The 21685-nt window shown below is 43.7% G+C and overlaps 1 protein-coding gene and 1 pseudogene across 1 annotated transcript in view; one reads left to right on the top strand and one right to left on the bottom strand.

The window, feature by feature from the left end:
* The window catches only part of SLC25A48 (solute carrier family 25, member 48), an 81539-nt gene that overhangs the window by 28729 nt on the left and 31125 nt on the right, over positions 1-21685 (top strand). Inside the window, exons 6-7 of the mRNA XM_006866213.1 lie at positions 5423-5494; positions 8575-8833. Coding sequence (XP_006866275.1) covers positions 5423-5494; positions 8575-8833 — 331 coding nt within the window. The remainder of the gene's footprint in view (positions 1-5422; positions 5495-8574; positions 8834-21685) is intronic.
* LOC102835968 lies at positions 13440-13913 on the bottom strand (annotated as a pseudogene).

Here is a 21685-nt window from a genome sequence, read left to right on the forward strand (position 1 = left end):
TCCCATGAAGATTCACAGTCTTAGAATCCACAAAGGCAGTTCTACTCTGACCTGTAGGGTGGATATGAGTTGGAATCAACTGGATGAAGTAGGTTTGGGATGGGTTCACACCCATTGCTGTCAAGTTACTCTGACTCATGGAGACCCCAGATATGTCAGAATAGAACTCCACTCAGTGACTGACTTGTTGGAAACAGATGATCAGGCCTTTTTTCTCAGGTACCTTGAACCTCTGTCCAATCTTGGATTATCAGTTGAATGTGTTACATGATCTCTCTTTCCCTCATATGACAAATACATACTGGATGCCTTCTCTGTGGCAAACACAGTGTATACAAAAATGGCATGTGGACCATGTCTGACCTCCTCCAGCTTGACAAGGGAGAACAAGGAGAATCACCAGTCCAAGGCAGATTCTGATGAGGCAGGAATCAGAAATGCCTCCACTTCTTTTAAACCCTATTCTGACACTAACCTTCCCTCCCACAAGGCACTCTCCTTCTCCATTGGATTCCATAATCCTTTACAATGACCCTGCAGCACTCACAAACAATACTCATGATTATGGGGTTTATTAGGGAAGTGAACAGGATCAGAAACAACTCAGGATGCTGCAGTTCTTGGCTCAGGAGTGCCACTTCTCAACAGTACTGTAGGCATGCCCCTCTTGCCCTTGATGTCTCATCCTGCCTTCAGCCTCATATCCACATGGCCCTACGGCCTCTGTCTTGCTCAGGCAAGTGATACAAAGCTCCTTTAGCACTACCAATAAATACACAAAGGGCACTCTCAGCTTTACTCACTCCATGGGCTAGAAGCCCACTATTGTCTCAGGCTCTGCAAATTGTTGCCACCCATGCTTCTCCATGCAGGGAGGCAAAGGACACACATCACTCATGGACCTTCTTTCTTGATGGTCTTAAGATCCTCATTCCTGCTTCTGAGATGGTTCATTTAAAACCCAGTGAAATGACAAAACCAGTCAATCTCCACGTTAGAGTCTTGCACACCCTGTTTGCATGTTGTTGTTAAGTGCTGTTGAGTCGGTTCTGACTCACAGCGACCCTGTATAAGGTTTCCAAGGAGTGGTTGGTGAGCTTGAACTGCTGACCTTTAACTTCAAAATAACCTTGCAGTCCAACACATTAACCCACAGTGCCACATCGGGATTTCCGCCCCCTCCCAGTTGTTTGGTGGGAGTTATGAGTATTATTGAAAGTACCACAGACTGCCAAAAGAACAAACAGATCTGCGTTGGGAGAAGTTCACCCAGAATGCTCCTTGGAAGGCAGACTTCATCTCTCATACTTATTATCAGGAGGGATAAACCTGTCTCTGGAGAAGAGTATCATGTTTGTAAAGTGGAGGGTAAGAGAAAAACAGGAAGACCCCCAAGGAGATGGATTGGCACAGTGGCAGCAACAATGGGCTCAGGGGTAGCAATGATTGTGAGGTTGGCCCAGAACCAGGCAGTGTTTCATTCTGTTGTGCACAGGGTCACTATGAGTCAGTACTAACTCAATGTCACCTAACAACAACAATGAAGATTATGGAAAGAATAGCCATATCAAGTCAATTCACTGTACCACAGTGGAATGCAAAGGAGTCTGTGGTGGACAGTTTATGGGCCTTACAGCTAGTGTTTCTAACAAAGGCAGTCTTCTCTCACACCTAACCTGGGTGGGGTGGGAGTGATGGTTGGAGGCTAGCTCCATCCTGTGGTTTCAGCAGGACCTCCCCTTCCCCTGTGCACAAGAAGTCTGGCCATCTTGGGTCTGGCCACACCTCCATCTGAGAAGACCAAAGCTCTTTTCCTTCTCTCTGCCTCCTGAGTCCCCGGAGAGGAACCCCTCCAGGCATAAAATCTAGACTCTATTAATTTTGAGAGCTTCCCTGCTGGAGGCACTGGCCTGGTGATGTCAGTTTATAAGTGGCTCAGGGCCCCTGGTTCCCAGTTCACTAAGGAAGGTGAGAACCAGTGCTGCAGAGTCAGAATAACCTGGCTCACCACTTACACTTCTATGCCATAGGGTCCAGCACTTAACATCCCTGAACCTCGGTTTCCTCATCTTTAAGATGGCTAAGTAGCTTACTTAGCGAGGCTGCTGTAAATATTGTTCACTTGGCATCTTCAAGCACTGGGGATAGACCAGTGTTCTTACCCTGATAAACAGACTCTTCAAGTTGGGAGGAAACAGATGAGTGACTTATCTGAGGTGTCGGGGCACTGGCGTGGAAAAGACAAGTTAGAAAGACATTGGACTTGGACTGCAGACTCCAGGTCTAAGGCTCCTCCCATGCCCTTAGCTCCACCCCTTTCAGAGGTGGAAGGAGCCAGCCATTAGGTTCCGCAGCTGCTCAGTGAGAATCCAATAAGAATTCTCTCCTGGCTTCTGGCATAGCTGCTGCATTTATGGGTTTATGTCTGATGCATATTGGTGGGTCAGTGGTAGAATTCTTGCCATTTATGTGGAAGACCTGTGTTTGATGCCTGGCAAATGTATCTCCCGTGTAACCACCACCCATCTATCATTGGTGATTTGTATGCTGCTGTGACGCTGAAGAAATTTCAGCAGAACTTCCAAATTAAGACAGACTAGGAAGAAATGTCTGGCTTACTTTTGAAATCAGCTAATGAAAACCCTAGGGACCACAATGATCTGACCCATAAAGATCATGAAGGAGGATGCAGGACCAGGAACTGTTTCAATCTGTTGTGCATGGGGTTGCCATGAGTCAGGAGTCAACTCAATGGCAGCTGGCAACAACAACAACAAAGCTTGATTCAGCATGGCCAGGGTTTCTAATCAGGGCTCAGTTACCTTTGGACCAGCTAGATTGGACTGCAATGTACTGGCTTTGTGGCGTGTCTATCCCTTCTCATGACCTCCCCAATGGGACTGCCTTAGTCCAGCATGATTCCTTCCATGTCAGGTTGCCTGCTAGCTGTCCAATCTAGCCTCAGACTTGTGTATTGGTCCAGATCAGTTAGGTCTTGCCTGTTCTATTAGCTTACTGGGGACGATGGTTTGAAGCAGCATTGATCTCCAGCCACCTCTCTCATTCTGCTCCTGGGCAGTCATCCTTCATTTGTGGAGAGAAAATCTTTCATTTGTGAAATTCAGTGAGGTAAGTTATGTGAGACATCCAGTGTTTTCCCAAGGATGCAGTAGGTGCATACTAAATGCCAGCTATAGCTCTGATTGGGAGCCCTATTTTAAAATTTTTTTTTAAAAAATGAACAATAACAAAGCCCTACTCCTGTTGAATGACTGAAACTCAGGGACTCCATGTGCCATCGGGTTTTCTTGGTTGCAGTCTTTATGGAAGCAGACCACCAGGACTCTTTTCAGCAGTGTCCATGGTGGGTTCGAACTGTGAACATTTCAGTTAGTATTCAAGTGCAAACTGTTTGCACTTTTATAGTATGCCCCGATAGGCCTGGACTTTGTTGCTGGCATGAGTGCCAGTGCCCCCACCCCCACCTCAGGCCCTCAGGATAGCTGAGTGACCTTAGCTCTGTTGCTAAGAAACTTAGTCTGTGATCTGGGCTTTGTCCTGCATTAAGTTCCTATACTTCTTGAGGATGGCTGACTCACCCTTGACTGTCTCCCTTGATCTCACTGGGTGATAAGGTCCATGAGGACAGGGACATTGGTGTGCTCACTGCTGGATGTTGAGACTGAAACAGTGGTAGCTGTAAATGGTTCATGTGTGCAACTACTAACCCAGAGATTGGTAGTGCCAGTCTACCCAGAGATGCCTTGGAAGACAGGTCCTGATGGTCTACATTCAAAACTCAGCTGCTTGGAAACCTTGGGGAACTCGGTTCTACTATGATACATATAGGACCTTCCACGAGTCAGAGTCGACTCGGCGGCAACTCTTTGGTCCCAATTCCTGCTTTCAGTTCTTTTGGGTATATACCTAGGAATGGGTTTACTGTGTCATATGGTTAGTTTTAAGGTGTCCTTGGGGTGTGGCTGTTAAACACTCAGCTGCTAAATGAAAGATCACTGGTTTGTGCCCACCAGTGGCTTTGAAGATGAAAACACCTGGTGATCTATTCTCATAAAGATTTCAGCCTAAGGAAACCCTATGGAGCATTTCTACGCTGTCCCGAATGTCATTATGAGTTGGCATCAACTCAACAGCACACAACAACTACATGGTAATTTTTATTAAAGTTTTTGAGTAACTGCCAGACTGTTTTCCACTGCACCATTTGACCTTCCCAGCAGCAATACACCAGGGTTCCAGTTCCTCCAATTCTCTCCAGCACTCATCAATTTCCATTTACAAAAAGTAATACCAGTTCTAGTGAGTATGCAGTAGTATCTCACTTACGGTTCTGAGTTGCATTTTTTAATGACTAGTGATGTTAATGAACTACACATCGTAAAAGAAGGTGCACCCCTGAGGAGGTATGTTAGGCAGTTTTGTGGACTTAGTTGGACCACCTGTGCCTATCAACTTCTGTCCCCTGTCACCAAAGTCAGTCTCCAGTCCTTGCTCAGCCAGGGGGTGTGCTAGACTCTGGAGATTAAAGAGAGGTAGACAGATGGCCCTGCCCATGTGGAGGAACCCCACAAACACTCTAAGTCAACAGACAAACGAATAACACAACTGTAGCATTTAACCCAGACCCAAAAGTAAGTGAGAGCTGGAGGGAGGTAGAGTCTTCCAGGGGGAGGCGACTACAGGTGCACAGATTTGGAGGCAGGAAAGAATTGGCACTCCAGGATTTCAGAGTGCACCTTGTGGCTGGCACAGAGGGTGAGAGAGGAAATGGCAGGTGGAGTGAGGGGCAGACTGGAGCTCTGGACTCTGACAAAGAGTTGCAGTCTGAGTTCAATACTTAGCCATTGAAGGCCTTTAAATAGAAGTGATGTGATAGGTTTCATGTCTGGGAAAATGCAGGCTGACTTGTGTCAACACAATGTGCAGAGAGTAAAGAGATCACAGCAGGTGTCCAGGTGAGCAATGGTGTTGCCAGGGCCAAGGTGGTGGGGGTGGGGAGGAGTGAGCATGGAGCAGGGAGGGCAGAGAGAGGAACAGCAGATAGAGTCCAGCTATGGTTGCCCTTATTCTAGTTATGGCTTAACTTTTTGTACTTGAGAGGTTTCCATATCCTCAAACAATCACTCCCCCAACCCCAACTATCCTTTATTCTTCTCTCAGATAAAGAGGGCTTCTGCCACATCTGTGAATGGGTCATTAGAGGGATGCTGGGCATATACCTGGGATGTTAGGCATGTATATGCATTCTACACAGGCCTCCTTACTGGCTGTGGGACCTTCATAGGACCTCCCCCTCTCTGGGCCCCAGAGCCTGAATGACCCTCAGAGCTCGGTGTCTTTTAGGACAGTGCAGGTGCAAATGGTCTTGACATACCCTCTCCACTCTTGCCTTTCTCCACAGACTCGCCTGCAGGCCGGTGTGGGCTATGGGAACATGCTCAGCTGCATTCGCATGGTGTACAGGAGGGAAAGTGTAAGTGTCCTTTGGGTGGGCACCAGAGACTGTCATCGTGTCCAGGCCTGATCGGGGCCACAGTCCTCCACACCGGTGCATCAGTGGGAAGCTCATTCCTCCCCTCTTTGCACCTTTTTCTGTTCATCTCACAACATCCCTCCAATAGGAGGTGCTGCCTGAACTACCCCATCACCTAGTGGGATGTTATTGAGGGTAGAAATGGTTTTATGCAACCTCTCTGGCAAAGTTCTGAGAAATTTAAAACTACAGTGTGGAAAAGTCCTGCAAAAACACGATGACCTGTCTGTTTTTCAAAACAAAATGAGTGTCTAGGTAAACCATGTTCTCAAAGGGTTCCTTTGATCCAGGTGGGCAGGAGGGAGCCAGCACTTCCCATCCTATTTGCCGGCTGGCCTGGACAGCAGGCTTCTCCACAGGTAGCCAGGAAATTCAAGGCTCCTTTTCTCAAAGGGCAAATAAATGCAACAGTATTTTGCAGGAGCCCTTATAGTGCTGTAGCTTGTCAGTTCAAACCCACCAGCCACTCCGCAAGAGAAAAATGAGACTTTCTGCTCCCATGAGGTTGCTGTGAATCTGAACCTGCTCGATGGCAGTGGCTTTGGTATTTAGTTTTGGTCTGGTGGGGTGGGTATAAGCAGTTAATATGCTTAGATGCTAACCCAAAGGTTTCAGTCTACGCAGAGGCAACTTGAAGAAAGGTCTAGTGATCTGCTTCTCAAAACTCAGACTTTGAAGACCCTACTGAGCACAATTCTCCTCTGACACACATAGGACTTCAGTAGTAATCAATTTAACAGCAATAGGTTATAGGTTTATTTATCAGAAGATATAACAGGTAGGTCCCTTTCTTGAGAATTAGCATGTGCTTTAGGAAGACTTTCTAAGGCCCCTCTTTTTGGGAATTATAAATAATTGTTAAAATTTCAAATGAAATGACCTGCTGATTTTAATTAACGTCTGGGTGTCAGACTTATGGCAGATGGCTCTTTCTTGAACCACTGGAAATGTGGCCCCATGATTGGCTTTGTCTCTACAGATTCCATTGTAAAAAGGGCCTCAAAGCTCAGAAGCCTCCTGCCTGGACCTAGAGTGTCTTGCTCGGTGTGTGGTTTTTATTCTCTTAGTCGCCTGCTTTCAAATCAAAGACGAGTGCTGCAAACTGAGGACTTGCTGTTCTGTGGAAATACTCAGTCCCCTTTTCTCATTTTTGGCGCCCATCACCAGCAGTGTGTGCCAGCCACACCCCAGATTCAGGCTTCCTGTGGGGGCTGTGGCACTTCTCAGAGACACAGCGGCTCAAGGCTAGGCCATGCCCCATGAAGCCTAGTATGCATGTGTGTGTGGTACCTGGTCCAGGTAGCAGGGTCACAACCCACGAAGGTCAAGATTTGTACAGTCTGGGTGTGTACAATGACTGGTGCAGGGAACAAATTGTGTGTGCTGTCCTGAACTCCCCCAAGGGTCTGTGGAATTTTCCAGTTTTTAGTATGCCTACAATGGTCACTGAGAAGGCCATACGAACTGGACCATAACCCAGCCTCCAACATCCTATGTGCATTAAACTCTTCCTCCTGACCTTCCAGAGCTCCACTGTCTAGCTACTTTAGTCAAGAGATACCCAAACTTACAGGCTCCCACTCGCAGGCTATATCAGGTCCCCCCTTGGGGGACTGTGATACCGTCTTCCCACTTCCTCACTACAGACTTATCAATTGTAATGCCAATTGTATTATGACTGATTACCTGTCAGTTTGTGTGTCCCATCCCCCGCCTTCATCCCCCACCCCTAAAACACCACCCCCTAGGCTGTGAACTCAGTGAAGTTTGTTAGTATTGTTGTTAAGTGCTGTCAAGTCAGTTCCAACTCATAGAGAACCCTATATAGGATTTCTGAGGAGAGGCTGCTGGATTGGAACCACTGACTTTGCAGTTCAAACTGACATTGCAGTCAAGTGTTTATCCTACAGCGCCACACCAGACCCTTCATTTTAGTTTCTCAGGGTCTGCCACATAGCAGGTGCCAAGAAAATGTTTTTGTTTGAGAGACAAATGAGGAAGGGGTATGAGGGGCTTGACTGTCTGCCAAGAGCACTGCAGGTAGAGTGGCAGGTCAGGTTCCAGGCGTGATTAAAACATCACTTGGGTACCACCAAGCAGGGATGAAAACACCACTCACTCAGGAGCTGGTTTCTCCAAGGAGAAAGCACCCTTCCACTGAGTCCAGAGCAGCCTGACACATGACCAGGATGCCCGTGATGAAGTGCTTACCTTGCTGGAAGGCTGGCAGTTCAAACCCGCCCAAAGATACCTGGGAAGGGAGACTTGGCAATATGCTTCCAAAAGGTCACAGCCTTGTAAAACCTTACAGAGACATTTTATTCTGACACACTTGAGGTCGCCATGAGTCCTGATGGACTTGATGGCTACTAGCAACAATAGTTGGCTTCCAACAGTAAGACTGTATTCTCTCACAGTTTTGGAGGTTAGAATCCAAGGTCAAGGTATCAGCCGGTAGGGCTGCACTTTCTCTGAAGGCTCTAAAGGAGGATTCTTCCTTGTCCTTCCTAGCAGGAGTCGCAGAACCTTGGATTCCTTGCCTTGAGGCTGCATCACTTCAATCTTGCCTCCATCTTCACGTGATCATCTTCCCTATGAGCATATCTGTGTCATTGATCTCTCTCTCCTTATAAGGACACCAGTTATTGGTTTAGGGCCCATCCTCATCCAATATGACTTCCTCTTAACTTGGTTACATCTGCAATGACCCTGTTTCCAGATAAACTCAAATTCACAGCTATGGAGGGGCAGGATTTTAACATGTCATTTCCGGGGCATGTTTCAACCCACAACAAATTCATACCCTTCCCTCTTTCTAATATCCTCATTGACACATTGGTTTCTATATTCTGGCATGTCCCCCCACCACGCTGTAGCCTCCACAAGCAGGGTCTTGGCTAGGAGCCCTGGAGGAGGGTGACAGGCAACAAGAGAGCCCTCGCTTGGCCTGCAGACAGAGACACATCCCATGATTGTAGTAGCCTTGGACCCTCATGCTTCTTCCTGTTTGTTTCCCACAGGTGTTTGGCTTCTTCAAGGGCATGTCCTTCCCCCTTGCCAGCATTGCTGTCTACAATGCAGTAGTGTTTGGGGTCTTCAGTAACACTCAGCGGTTCCTCAGCCAACACCGCTGCAGAGAGCTGGAGACCAGCCCGCCCCGAACCCTGTCTGACCTGCTCCTGGCCAGCATGGTAGCCGGTGTGGTCTCAGTCGGACTGGGTGGGCCCGTGGACCTTATCAAGATCCGGCTGCAGATGCAAACACAGCCCTTTCAAGAAGGTAAGAGGTCAAGAGAAGATTGGCCTAGGGTCTGGGGGCCTCTCCTGGTTCGCCAGATCTGGGATATGGTGCTACCATCCTTTTTATTGAGCATCTATGTTGTCAGTTTTTAATGATCATTATTTCACCATCAGTTTGGTATTTATTATGTGCCAGGCATTCTGCTAAGAGCTCTGCATATGTTCTCTTAATTAATCTTCATAATAATTCTGTGAGGTTTCTACCATTACTGTCTTTATTCTACATATGAGAAAACTAAGGCCCTCAGGAATAAAGTTATTTTACTCAAGGACGCACTACTCATGGCTGATGAGACAGGCTCAGCTACATAATCCGTGAAGTAATAACACAAAGTACATACACAAGGGCCCCGTGTTCAAAAGCTATTAAGAATTAACACTGGGAGGAAGCAGGATAAGTGATATTACATTATGAGTACTGTGTATTAATTGTTGAATTGTTGAATAGAAAAATGATTTACTCCATAAACCTTCACCCAGTGCACAATAAAGAGTTAAACAAATAAATAAATTTAGAATGGCAACAGCAGCACCTTAAGCCAAGCATGGGGCCACAGGCATCATTCCATGGAATTCATGGGGACTCAAACCCACATATGTCTTAGTCCACAGGGACAGGAAGGGGGTCCGCTCTTCTCCTCACCCTCCCTGGCATCCCAATTAGAGCTTCATTTGTTGGTATGAGATGGACCTGCTCCTACACGGTCAGCTAGGTCTTGTTTTCTACTGTCTGGGAAAGCGTCTTCCATGGCTTTGATAAAGAGGATGGAAAGAATGGGAAGGTACTGGCTGTACAATGAAGACAGACAACTCTAGAGGAAGGGAGTCTGAGCAGACACATTCAGTTCATGGGGGTTTCACTGAGGGTCACCCATCCTATCTCATCTGGGTCATGATACCTGGGGCATGGCCCACCTGGGAAGTCTGCATTTATCTTTTTAAGGCTTTGACAAACTCTCTGAACAGTGAAGCATGGGACCCGGTGCCCTTCTCTGCCCCACTCCCCAACCCTCTTGCTGCCATGACAGCATCTCAAGATGAGCATGATTTCCTGCTCCTGCTCCTGCATTGTACTGACACAAGAGCAGAAATGCTGGACACAAACATACCAACAACCATGAAGATCACACAGGATCAGGGAAGGCTTCATTCTGATATACATAAAATCACTGTGAGTTGAACCTACTCTACGGCCATAACAACAACTCCTTTACTAGAACCTGCCCTCAGGCTATCAGCTCATCATTGGTGCCAGAGGAAAACTGGTTCTCTTCAATAAACCCCTTGAATAAGCAACAGAAAATGAATGCGTTTCCTCTGTCCTTCCCCAGACTGCCAGGAAATGGGCCTTTGGTGAACACAGAGAAAGTTCTTAGTGAAGGAGGAAGAGAGGTTTCTACAGGCAAGCATTTCTCAGGGCTGCAAAATTCAAGCCATTAGAGCTCCTTGTCCCAGAGGCTGAGCTGTGGGAACAAAGACAGTGTATCTGAGTGATAGGAGGGTAGGAACTCAGACTGTTGGGTTAAGCATTGAGTTGCTGTTGACCAAAAGATCAACTGTTTGAACCCACCAGCTGCTCTATGGGAGAAAGATGAGGCTGCCTGCTTCCATAAGCTTTACAGTCTCAGAAACCTTAGGGAGCAGTTCCGCCCTGTCTTATAGTGTTGCTGTGAGTCAGAATGAACACACTGGTTTTGAGTTGGGTTCATTATGTGACAGGCACTGAGCTAAGTAAGACCTGTGCATGCATTTCATCTTTCCAACAATTTGATTCCTAGACATTTATTGAAAGGGAGCCCAAGGTCACTGCCCTAGTGGCAGGTAGACTGAGATTTGGACTCAGGTAGTGTGACACAGAGCCTGAAGGTACTGCTTCTGCCCCAGATATTGCAGAAACTGTGACTGTGACAACTTTGGTAATATTGGACCACCTAGGCTTTAGCACAAAACTGTCATTTATGGAAGCACTTTCATCCTGATACTTTCTTTTTTAAAAAAAGAGGAATGAGAGGAGAATGATATACAAGCAGGTCTCCAAAATGTCATTCAAAATGGACGTGACTCCTGTGTTCCAAGGACTGGGTCTGAAATCTATTTGTTCCTGAGGAACCCTCTAGACCAAAGATAGAAAACTCAAATGCTCATGGGGACCAGGGAGGTAATATAAGTGAACAGAGGTGCCTGGAAAGTGCCCCCTTTCTCATGGTTCTGAGTTTGTTTCTTCTCTTTTGATTGGAATGTGGACATAGTTCACTTTCTGCATAGCTCTGCTATTAGAAAAGCAGCAGGACTCAGTCCATGCATCAGCTTTGGTATCTGGGAGACAAGAGCAGTGGTGGAGACTGTGGCAGACGCTGCCCTATCCAAGGTGGCCACAGCTCCACTCTAGTTACTGTCTAAACCTTTTTTTCCCTAAAGTTTTTATTGTGAATTGAATGATAGTTTCATGGGAGAACATCAGTTTTAACTTCTCATTTCATTGTCATAATTACTATCTCCTCGGTGCATCATCATTCAATAGTATTTGCTTCTATTCCCTCTGTTTTGTTTTATTTTATTTTTTTTGTGGGGGAGGGGGAAGTGTACACAAAAACACTCAGGAAGATTTAATAATTTAAACAACCAAAGAGCACATTCTGTAAGCCTGCCTCCTGGCTGCCAGCACTCAGTCTTTCCATGAGTCTAGAGTCCTCAGCTGCTCTATGTCTCCAGTGCCATCATCTCTGCCTCCATCTCTGGTGTCACTGCTTCTCTGGTTAGGGTCCCACATTCAGCTCGTGCTCTTCTTCCTTGATGGTCCTAGGGGCCTCTGTTCTTGGAATGTAAGACTAGCTACTCCCCCCCTTTTTGTTACAAAACTTCTACCTTTACAGTTGTGACAGTCACAATTAGTCATGGTAACAATTAATTACTATTGAATCAAAAGAATCTTATCCCATCTCTTTTCACCAGACCCATCTAGGCAGATGAAAGCTATTCAGTGGAGACTCTACCTTGTCCCACAAACTTTTAAACTAAACTCCCTCTTGAGAACTTATAAGCCAGTCACTTTATGCATTTATCGCCACCTCATTTTAGGCAGCCGATGTCTACGTTGCCCATCCCTATCAACCTTATCTACAGAGGAGATATAGGATTGATACTTGATGTGAAGACTTCTTGGCTCTCAGTTGGTATTTTTAACTACTGCATCCCTAAGTATAGGTCAAGTCCATCAAATTGTAGCAATTTACATTTGTTTCCTTTATCAAAAATTGTTTTATTATCTTCCTCTAGTTGAGTTTGGATTATCAAGCCATCGAGGCTAGGTCAGGTGGGTACTGTCTGCAAGTTTGGGCATTCTTGTGTGTCTCCTCTCACTTCATATCAGCTGGATGCTTCATTCTCAGCCAAAGAGTTAGACTTTTCTGTGAGAACTTTTCACTGGAAATAGCCAAGTAAATTAATTAAAACAAAAACAAACAAACAAAACACTGTGCAGCCCCAAGTTGTGTGGCCTGGACAGACTGTGGCAGGTCTGAGTGCAAGCTGTGGGCAGCAGTTCTGCTTGAGATGAGGGTTTCCAGGCAGCCTTGGCAGGACCTATGTTTTTTCTCATGACTTGTGAATTTGCCACAGAATTGTCAGGTCATTTCCTGGATTGTGACCATGAAAGTGAGGACTGCACCCACATTCTAAAGCAGAGCACTGGAAACCTTCGACTTCTCTGCTTCGAGGCATATGACAAATTGAAAAGAGATCCCAGCTCCTTTGGTTAGGTGACTTGAAAATCTAGAGGCAGAAGATTGTCCATAGTTGTGATCTACTGAGATGTTTCTTTAAGTGATGCAAAGGTGGAAGCACTCATTTGTCTATGCCAAGAAATTTGGAAGGCAACTACTTAGCCAACCAGCTGGATGAGATTTACGTTTGTGATTATTCCAAAGAAAGGTGATTCAACAGAATGTAGAGATTATTGAACAATATTGTGACTATCACATGAAAGTAAAATCATGCTGCAGATCATTTTTAAATGTTTGTAGCGGTCCAACAGGGAACTGTTAGAAATTCAAGTCACAGTCAGAAGAAAACCTAGAAAATCATTGCTGATGTCAGATGGATGTTGGCTGAAAACAGAGAGAGTACCAGAATGATGTTTACTTGTGTTATATTGACTGTGCAAAGACCGTGTGGATCATAGAAAATGGTTGTGAAGAATGGGAATTCTTAATTTTGCTGATGCAGAACCTCTTCATAGACCAAAAGGCAGTTGTTTGAACAGTACAAGGGGATAATTCACCCTTTAAAATAAGGAACAGCATGTATCAAGGCTGTATTCTTTTTTCCCCCTTTTCTTTTAACTTTCTATAGAGAACTCAGAGTACAGTTTTATTCAGAGCAAAGAAAAAACAAACAACTTTTGATCACACTAGGAGAAACTCAGCTCTAGGTCTACGATCTGTACTACACATGCAATGAAGACAATATTCTGCCAATAATTGCTTAGTTTGTCTCCTGTTTGTCTGATATTAACAATTGTAAACACAGCAGTGCAACTAGTATTTGGAATAATCCTTATAGTGTTACAGTGTCCAGCACAAAACATTTCACTTCTCTTCACACCACTGGTTCTCTTTGGCTTCCTCCTCTTCAATAAAGTCGTTTTTGATATTGAAGGTCTTATGAATCTCTTCAGGAGTTTTCCCCTTGATCATATTGGCAATAGTCTACCAAGTAACAGCAAGCAAACATCTAAGTAGTTTGCAGCCAGAATAAATTCAAAAAGCGTTCCTTGGGCAGCTTTTTGAATTTATTCTTGGTCTTAAACAGGGACATCTTCTGTTCTTTTTTCTTTGTTCTCATCCAGGAGGAGGAGGATTATCCGTGTGATGGGTGTCCCACTGAATGTCCTTTTTTTATGTTGCTGCAGTAACATTTGATAAAGGAACTGGGTCTTCATCTCCTTCATCATTAGTTCCCAAATCTTCCAACATGGTCTTGATAGTCACAGATTGTTTGGTAATTTCCACATCAACTTCAAATATCTCTCCATCAGAACTCTGCAACTTAACTGAAGGCATGGTGTTCGAGCCTAAGGAGGCAGCGGATCCAAGGCTGGCGAGAGCTGGGAAGTGTCAGGACAAACCGAGAAGAAAAGCAGAGACCAAGGCCACTCAAGGCTGTATTCTTTAACCATACTTGTTCAATCTGTATGCTAAGCAAATAACTGAGAAGCTGGACTATATGAAGAAAGAATGCAGCATCGGAATTGGAAGAAGACTCAGTAGCAGTCTGCAGTATGCAGAAGACATAACCTTACTTGCTGAAATGAAGAGTCCTGGAAACACTGCTGATGAAGATGAAATCATACAGCCTTCAGTATGGTTTACATCTCAATGAAACAATGAAAACAATCCTCACATGTGGGCCAATAAGCAATATCATGATAAGTAGAGAAAAGATTGAAGTTATCAAGAATTTCATTGGACTTGAATTCACAATTAATACCCATGGAAACACCAATCGAGAAATCAAAGGATATATTGTATTGGGCAATTGTACCACAAGAGACCTCTTGAAGGTGTTAGAGAGCAAAACGTCATTTTTAAGAACTAAGGTGTGCCTGACCCAACCTATGGTGTTTTCAGTTATTTCATATGTATGTGGTGAACAATGAGTAAGGAAAATCAAAGAAAAACTGATACCTTTGAATTATGATATTAGTGTGAAAAATATTCAATATTTCATGCATTGCCAGAACAAACACATCTGTCTTGGGAGAAGTACAGCCAGGATGCTCCTTAGAAGCAAGTTTGGAAAGATTTCACCTACATACTTTGGATATGTTTTCAAAAGTGCCCAGAGCCTGAGGAAGAACATCATTCTTAGTAGAGGACCAGTGAAAAGGAGGAAGGCCCTCAATGAGATGAATTCACACAGTGGCTACCAAGATGGACTCGAAAGTAGCGATGACTGTGAAGCTGGCACAGGGCCTGGAAAACTTTCATTCTGTTGTACATAGGGTCACTATGAGTTGAAATCAACTCTATGGCATCTAATAAAAATGACGATGTTTTTGTTTTGCTTTTGTTATAGTGATATACACACATCAGAACTTACATTTAACTGATTTCTGCATGTAGACTTCAGTGGCATCAGTGACATTTTTCAAAATTTTCTACTCATCTTGCTGTCTTTTTCCAAATGATTCCACCACTAGCATACATTCAGTGCATTCGCAGCAAAAGTCCCCACTTTCCTCTTCTTTTCTGCCTCTGAATTACTTATGGTTTCTGAATACCTGCTTATTTCATAAAAATGCCATCATTCAAGATCTGATTGATCTCACTCAGCATACTGTTCTCTACATTCATCCACATTGTGGCATGCATCAGGACTTTGTTTCTCTTTCTGGATGGGCAATATTCCTTTATATGTGCAGCGAAACCTGTGAGAGCCAAAACTCCACGGGATTGCCTTGTTTTTCCAGGTCTTACAAGTTTTCCGCCTTTGGCAGGGTACAGTCTTCACATTTTTGTATCACACTCTATTAATGGAAAATAATTTCGCTTTCCAGCTCTCACAGATTTTACTGTATATGCCAGTTTGTTGATCCAGTCACCAGTTGATGAACATTTCAGTTGTTTCCACCTTTTAGCTATTGTGAATAATGTTGTTGTTTTTGTTAAGCGCTGTTGAGTCGTTTCCAACCCATAGTGACCCTGTATAGGGTTTCCAAGGAGTTGCTGGTGAGATTGAACCACTGGCCTTAAAGCTTAAATGACTTTGCTGTTCAGTGCATTAGCCCACAGTACTACACCGGGACTGTTCAAATTGCTGCTTTCAGTGTTTCGGGTACATTCCTAGGCGTTGTGTGCTGGTTACATGGTAGTTCAGGACTCCTAGTGTGGTGTTGTAGGATCAGCACTAGACTGCAAACCACAAGGTCGGCAGTTCAAACCCATCAGCTGCTCCTTGGAAACCCTATACAAGGTCTCTATGGGTCGGGACCAACTTGATGGCACTTAACAAGCATCCTGGTGTGGTGTTGTAGGATAAACACTGTACTACAAGGTTGGTTTGAACTGCAGAGTTGGCGGTTCAAACCCACCAGCTGCTCCTTAGAAACCCTATACAAGGTTGCTATGAGTTGGAACTGACTCAACGGCACTTAACAACAACAACAACATGGTAGTTCAACTTTCTGAGGAACTTCCAGTTTTGCACAGTGGCTGTACCAATTTATAATCCCACCCGCAATGATGAGGGTTCATCTATGGTTTCTAAACACTGAGTTTTCAAGAAAAAAAAAGTGTTTTTAAAATTTACAAACTATAGAACATTGAAAACGGAGAAAGAAAATGCTTCCCCTTCCAAATAAAGCCATTGCTAATCTATTAATATTTTTCCTTTTCTTGCCCTATATACATGGAGTCCTGATGTGGCGCTGTAGCATAAACACTATATATACTGCAAGGCCGGTTTGAACCTCAAGGTCAGCAGTTTAAACTCACTAGCTGCTCCTCGGAAGCCCTATACAGGGTCACATGAGTTGGAAACAATTAAATGGCATTTAACAACAACAATAACCATATGTGCATAGATGAAAACTTTTAAGAGCCTGCAATCATGTTAGATAGTTTAATATTCTGTTTTCAGCTTAACAATGTAACAGAAACATTTCCCATGTTATTAAAGTAGCATATCAAATTATTTAAAATAGAACTGTAATGCTTAAAATGTTGTTGTGTACCTTCGAGTTGTTTCTGACTCACAGCTCCCCTTTATAGGATTTCTGAGAGTGTCTGGTGGATTTTAACTGTTGACCTTGCATTTACCAGCCCAATGCTTATCCTACAGCATCACACAAATGTTTAAAATAGAGGTACAGTATTCCATAAACTATATACACACAGACTCATATTGAGTTGGTCATTATTATGTGGTTGAGAATTCAGTTTCTGGCATGCAGATACCTGCTTCAAGTTCACCTCCACTGTTATAGCTGAGAAGCTGTGAAAGACTCATCTACCATCACCAAGCCTTAGTATAAGTATCCAAGAAGCAGGCATAAAGCAACTGCAACTATGCCATGGTTGGTATGGAATGGGATGTTGTATTATCCATGAAACTCTAAGCACAAAGCCTAGCACATTATTAAATGTATTATTTAATAATTTTCCTACAGGCGTATATTTAGATTTTTTATAATTTTTCCGCTCTTAAAAAATGATGTGATCAGCACTTTTTCCATAAAGTGTGGCTTTAAGGGTTATTTCCCTATATAGCCCTTGGATTTGTGGGCGCTTTGATTCATAAGTGGACCAAAGGTTACTACTGTAGTATTAGTTTCCTAGGGCTGCTGTAACAAATTATCACCAAGTTTGGTAGTTTAAAACAACAGGAATATATTCTCTCACTATTGTGGAGGCTTGAAGTCCCAATTCAGGATATTGGCAGGGCCATGCACTCTCGAAGTCTCTAAGGGAAGATCTTTCATTGTCTCTTACATCTTATGGTGGTCCAGGTGGTCTTTGGCTTATGGCAGCTTAACTCCTATTTTTTCCTCCATCCTCACACCGCCTTATTCCCTCTGTGTCTGTGTGTCTTCTCTTTTTATACGGACACCAGCCTTATGGAATTAGGGTTCACCCTACTCCAGTATGACCTCATGTCAATTTAAGATGCTATTCCTGGTGTGGCCCTGTGGGTTAATGCACTGGACTACAAGGTCAGTTTGATCTGCAGGGTTGGCAGTTCAAACCCATCAGCCACTGCTTGGAAACCCTGTACAGGGTCGCTATGGGTTGGAACCAACTCACCAGCACTTAACAACAACAACAACATTCCCAGATAATGTACCAGGAGTTAAGACTTGAATATATCTTTTAGTGGGGAGGGTACAAATCAATCCAAAACACTCAGTTTAAAGACTCGCGATACCTATTGTAGCATGATTATACAAAAGGGTTTTACCAAATTGCACTAGCATTTGCTGAAGTTTACAGGGAATTTCCATTTAGCATGGATTTCCATTGCATGCTAAATGCCAGTCATCCCTCCTGTAAGCTCTTTCAAGTAAACAGAGAGTTTCTGTTGGGGCCTCTGCCATTCCGCTAGCAGGAGAAGGCTGGCCAGGATTTAGTCAGGTACACCTTTCTCAGTAAGGCATCTATGAAGGTACACTCCCCTTTTCAATTCTGATTGCCCTTTGCCTAGGTATGAGCTGAATTTGGAGCCCTGCTGAGCCAGAGCTAGACATTGGGGCTCTGGTCCTGGGAGGCTTTCTGCTGCCTGGGCCAAGTCACATCCAGGAGACTGATGGCCAAGGCTCCTCCCCACTTCTCTGGGAGCTTCCAGGCCTACGTTTTTCTTTAAGAACCTAATTAATGTGCAGATCACAATGCCCTCAGCACCACAGGAGGGCTTGAGGACTCAGAAGATTCAGTATTAACTCTATGCTGGTCATCCAAGTGATTTTACCAGGCATAGTCAGAGGCCAAAGGCTAGCTGTTTATGTCTGGCTGAATTTACTCTTGGGTTTTGTTCTCTTGTCTTGTTTGTGATACTATATATCTATATATAATTTTTTTTTCCAAATCTGTTTTAGGTTTATAGAAAATTTGTGCAGAAAGTACAAAAACTTCTCATATACCTTGTCTTCCCCCTGCACAGGTCTATTGACATCTTGCATTTGTATGGTCCATTTGTTACAATAAATGGATGAATGTCGATATATTATTTCAAAGTAAAGCCAAGTTTACATTAGGTGCCACTGTTTGTGTTGTGAAACATAGTGTCATGAATCTGCCATTGCCATATCATGCAGAATGATTGCATTGCCCTATCATACTCACTGGAGTCCTGGTGTGGGCTGGAGGTTAAGGAACCAGACTGCAAAGCTGTTTGAACTACAAGGTCGGCAGTTCAAGCTCACCAGCTGCTCCTCCGAAATCCTATACAGGGTTTCTATAGGTTGGAACCAACTTGACAGCACTTAAAAACAATAACAACAACATACTCATTTATCTTTTAATGGTCTGTGGAATCAGTTTTGATTGCCCACTTTTCATTTCTAATACTAGTGATTTGTGTCTTCTCTCTTTTTCTCTTGCTTAATGTGTGGCTACTGCCACAGGGGAGGGGCTGTGAATCCCTGACCCAGAGTGGTGGGCTTAGAAACAGAGAGAAGTGGCAGAGTCAAGAGGCACTAATGATCTAGGGTCACCAGGTTGAACAAGAGAGACCAAAGTGACACAAATGGCCCAACATTTCAAAGCTGGATGGCTGAGGGAGGTGGCACTTCTTACCCAGGGAATTAAATGGCAAATGGCAATGTACAAGACTGGAGTTGATAATAGTCACAATCCATAAATGTTTACTGTCACTGCTGTCAAAGCTGCTTTTGAGCTTGTGTGGCAGAGCAGACTTGAGTGAGACCATGTGAGTTTTGCTTGGCTCGTGTTGTATGAGGTTCCTGTCAGACTGGAACAGTGGGTGTCTGAGCTAGAGGTAAAAAATTGGGTGTGATACACCAGTGACCTTGACAGTCATGACATTAGATGGGAATGCCAAGGAGAGCTACAAACAAGAAGGCATTGGGGAAGGAGCAGAGTGTTGTAATGACGCTAATAGCTGTAGTTAACAATAACTGAGCACTGTTTTGTACATACTGTGCTAACACATATTCCATTATTTAATCATGATAGTAATCCTTTTAAACAGGTGCTATTATTAGCTCCATTGTGCAAGTGGGGAAACTGAGGGCTGTCTTATGTAACTTGCCCATGCTCACACACTGAGGCAGGAAATTATCCCAGGCTCCTGGTATGGCTCAGTAGGATAAGCGCTAGACCTCAAGTTCAGCTTGAACCACAAGGTTGGTGGTTCGAATTCACTAACCACTCCTTGGAAACTCTGTGCAGGGTGGCTATGAATTTGAATCGACTTGACAGCATTTAACAACAACAACAACAATCCATTTCCCACAGAAACAGAGTCCTGAGAAACTAGTGTCACCAAGCTAGGGGAGTTTGGAAGAGAGAATTACTAAAGCTGTGGCAAAATTGTTTTTGTTCTCGAGTTGGTTCAAATCATGGCAATCCTGTATAGGGTTTCTGAGGAGCAGCTGGTGGATTTGAACTGCCGACCTTGTGGTTCGCAGTCCAGTGCTGATGCTACAGTGCCATACCAGGAATCCAAATTAGGGGCTGACAAAAGAGTGGACAAGGAAAAAGACTTTCTTTCTAAGTTGGGAAGAAAGAGAAGGAAAGAAAATGCAGAGAGATTTTTAAGCATAAGAGGAAGAAAATTGAGACATTTCACCATACATACACACACAAAAGAAACCTGACTTCACCAAGATAATATGAATAGACTAAAGGAGACAGAAGCATAGTCAGAGTTTGAGGAGAGAAAAAGATCCTAATGTTTAGACACACAGAGAGGACAAGCTGAACAAGTGAGTAGTTCCGAAGCTGCTTAGGGGCAGGTTACTGCTGTTGTTAGGTGCCAGAACTCAACAGAATGGTTCTGCATTCTCCTCACAATTGTTGTTATGTTTGAGCCCATTGTTGCTGTCACAGTGTCAATCCATCTCATTGAGGAGACCCTCTACTTAACCAAACATGCTGTCTTTCTCCAGGACTAGTCTCCCCTGATACAATGGCCATGGTTTATAAGACAGTCTTGTCATTCTTCTAAATGAGCATTCTGACTGTACTTCTTCAAAGACAGATTTGCTTGTTTGTCTGGAAGCCCAAGTTGTATTCACTCTTCTTCTCCAACACCATAATTCAAATGCATTAATTCTTTTTCCGTTTTTCTTATTCATTGAAGCAATTGAAAATACTAGGCCTGGGTCAGGCACAACATAATTTTCAAAGTGGCATCTTCTTCATATAACCCAGCTCCTCATATTACTTACTCACATTGAATAAATATTGTAAAAGGATACAACCCTGATACACACCTTTCTTGATTTTAAACTACACCATATTCCCTTGTTCTGTTGAGCAACTGCCTCTTAATTTATGTACAGGTTCCACATGAGTACAATTAAGTAGTTTGAAATTCCCATTCTCTGTAATGCTATCCATCACTTGTTAGGATCCACACTATCAAGTACCTTTGCATAGTTAATAAAACACGGGTAAACATCCATCTGATATTCTCTGCTTTCAGCCATGCTTCAGCTGATACAGTAATGATATTTATTTCTCCTGTCATGCCACCTTTTGACTCTAGTTTGAATTCCTTGTTGATCAGTGTACTGCTAGAATTATCTTCATCAAAATTTTTCTTTTATGTGATATTAATGATACTGTTCCATAAGTTCCACATTTTTTTTTTTTAATGGGCAGAAATTTTAATTTCTTCCAGTTAGTTAACCAGGTTCACCAAATTTCTTGGCATAGACCAGTGAGCACTTCCACTGTTGTCACTGTTTATCAAAACATCTCAGTTGGTATTTGATCAATGCCTGGGTTTTTTGTTGTTTTTTTTTTTTTTTCCGACCAGTGCCTTTCGTGCAGCTTGGACTTTCCATCAATACCATTGGTTCACAATCATATAACCTTTCTGAAATGAATGAATGTCAATCAATTATTTTTGGTACAATGACTCTGTGTACCTTTCATCTTCTTTTGATGCTTTCTGGATTGTTCACTATCTTACCTATGTTGTTGGTGTTAGGTGCCACCAAATCAGTACCAGCTCATAACAACTCTATGTACAACCTTGCAGTTAGTAGTCCAGTGCTTAATCTACAGTGCCACACCAAGCCCCTCTTATTGTTAAGTTCTAGAGAAAGGTCCTTGACTCCGTTCAGCATCTGTGCACCCAGTATTCCTTG

The sequence above is a fragment of the Chrysochloris asiatica genome, unplaced genomic scaffold (genome assembly GCF_000296735.1).
Source record: "Chrysochloris asiatica unplaced genomic scaffold, ChrAsi1.0 scaffold00087, whole genome shotgun sequence".
Lineage (NCBI taxonomy): Eukaryota > Metazoa > Chordata > Mammalia > Afrosoricida > Chrysochloridae > Chrysochloris > Chrysochloris asiatica.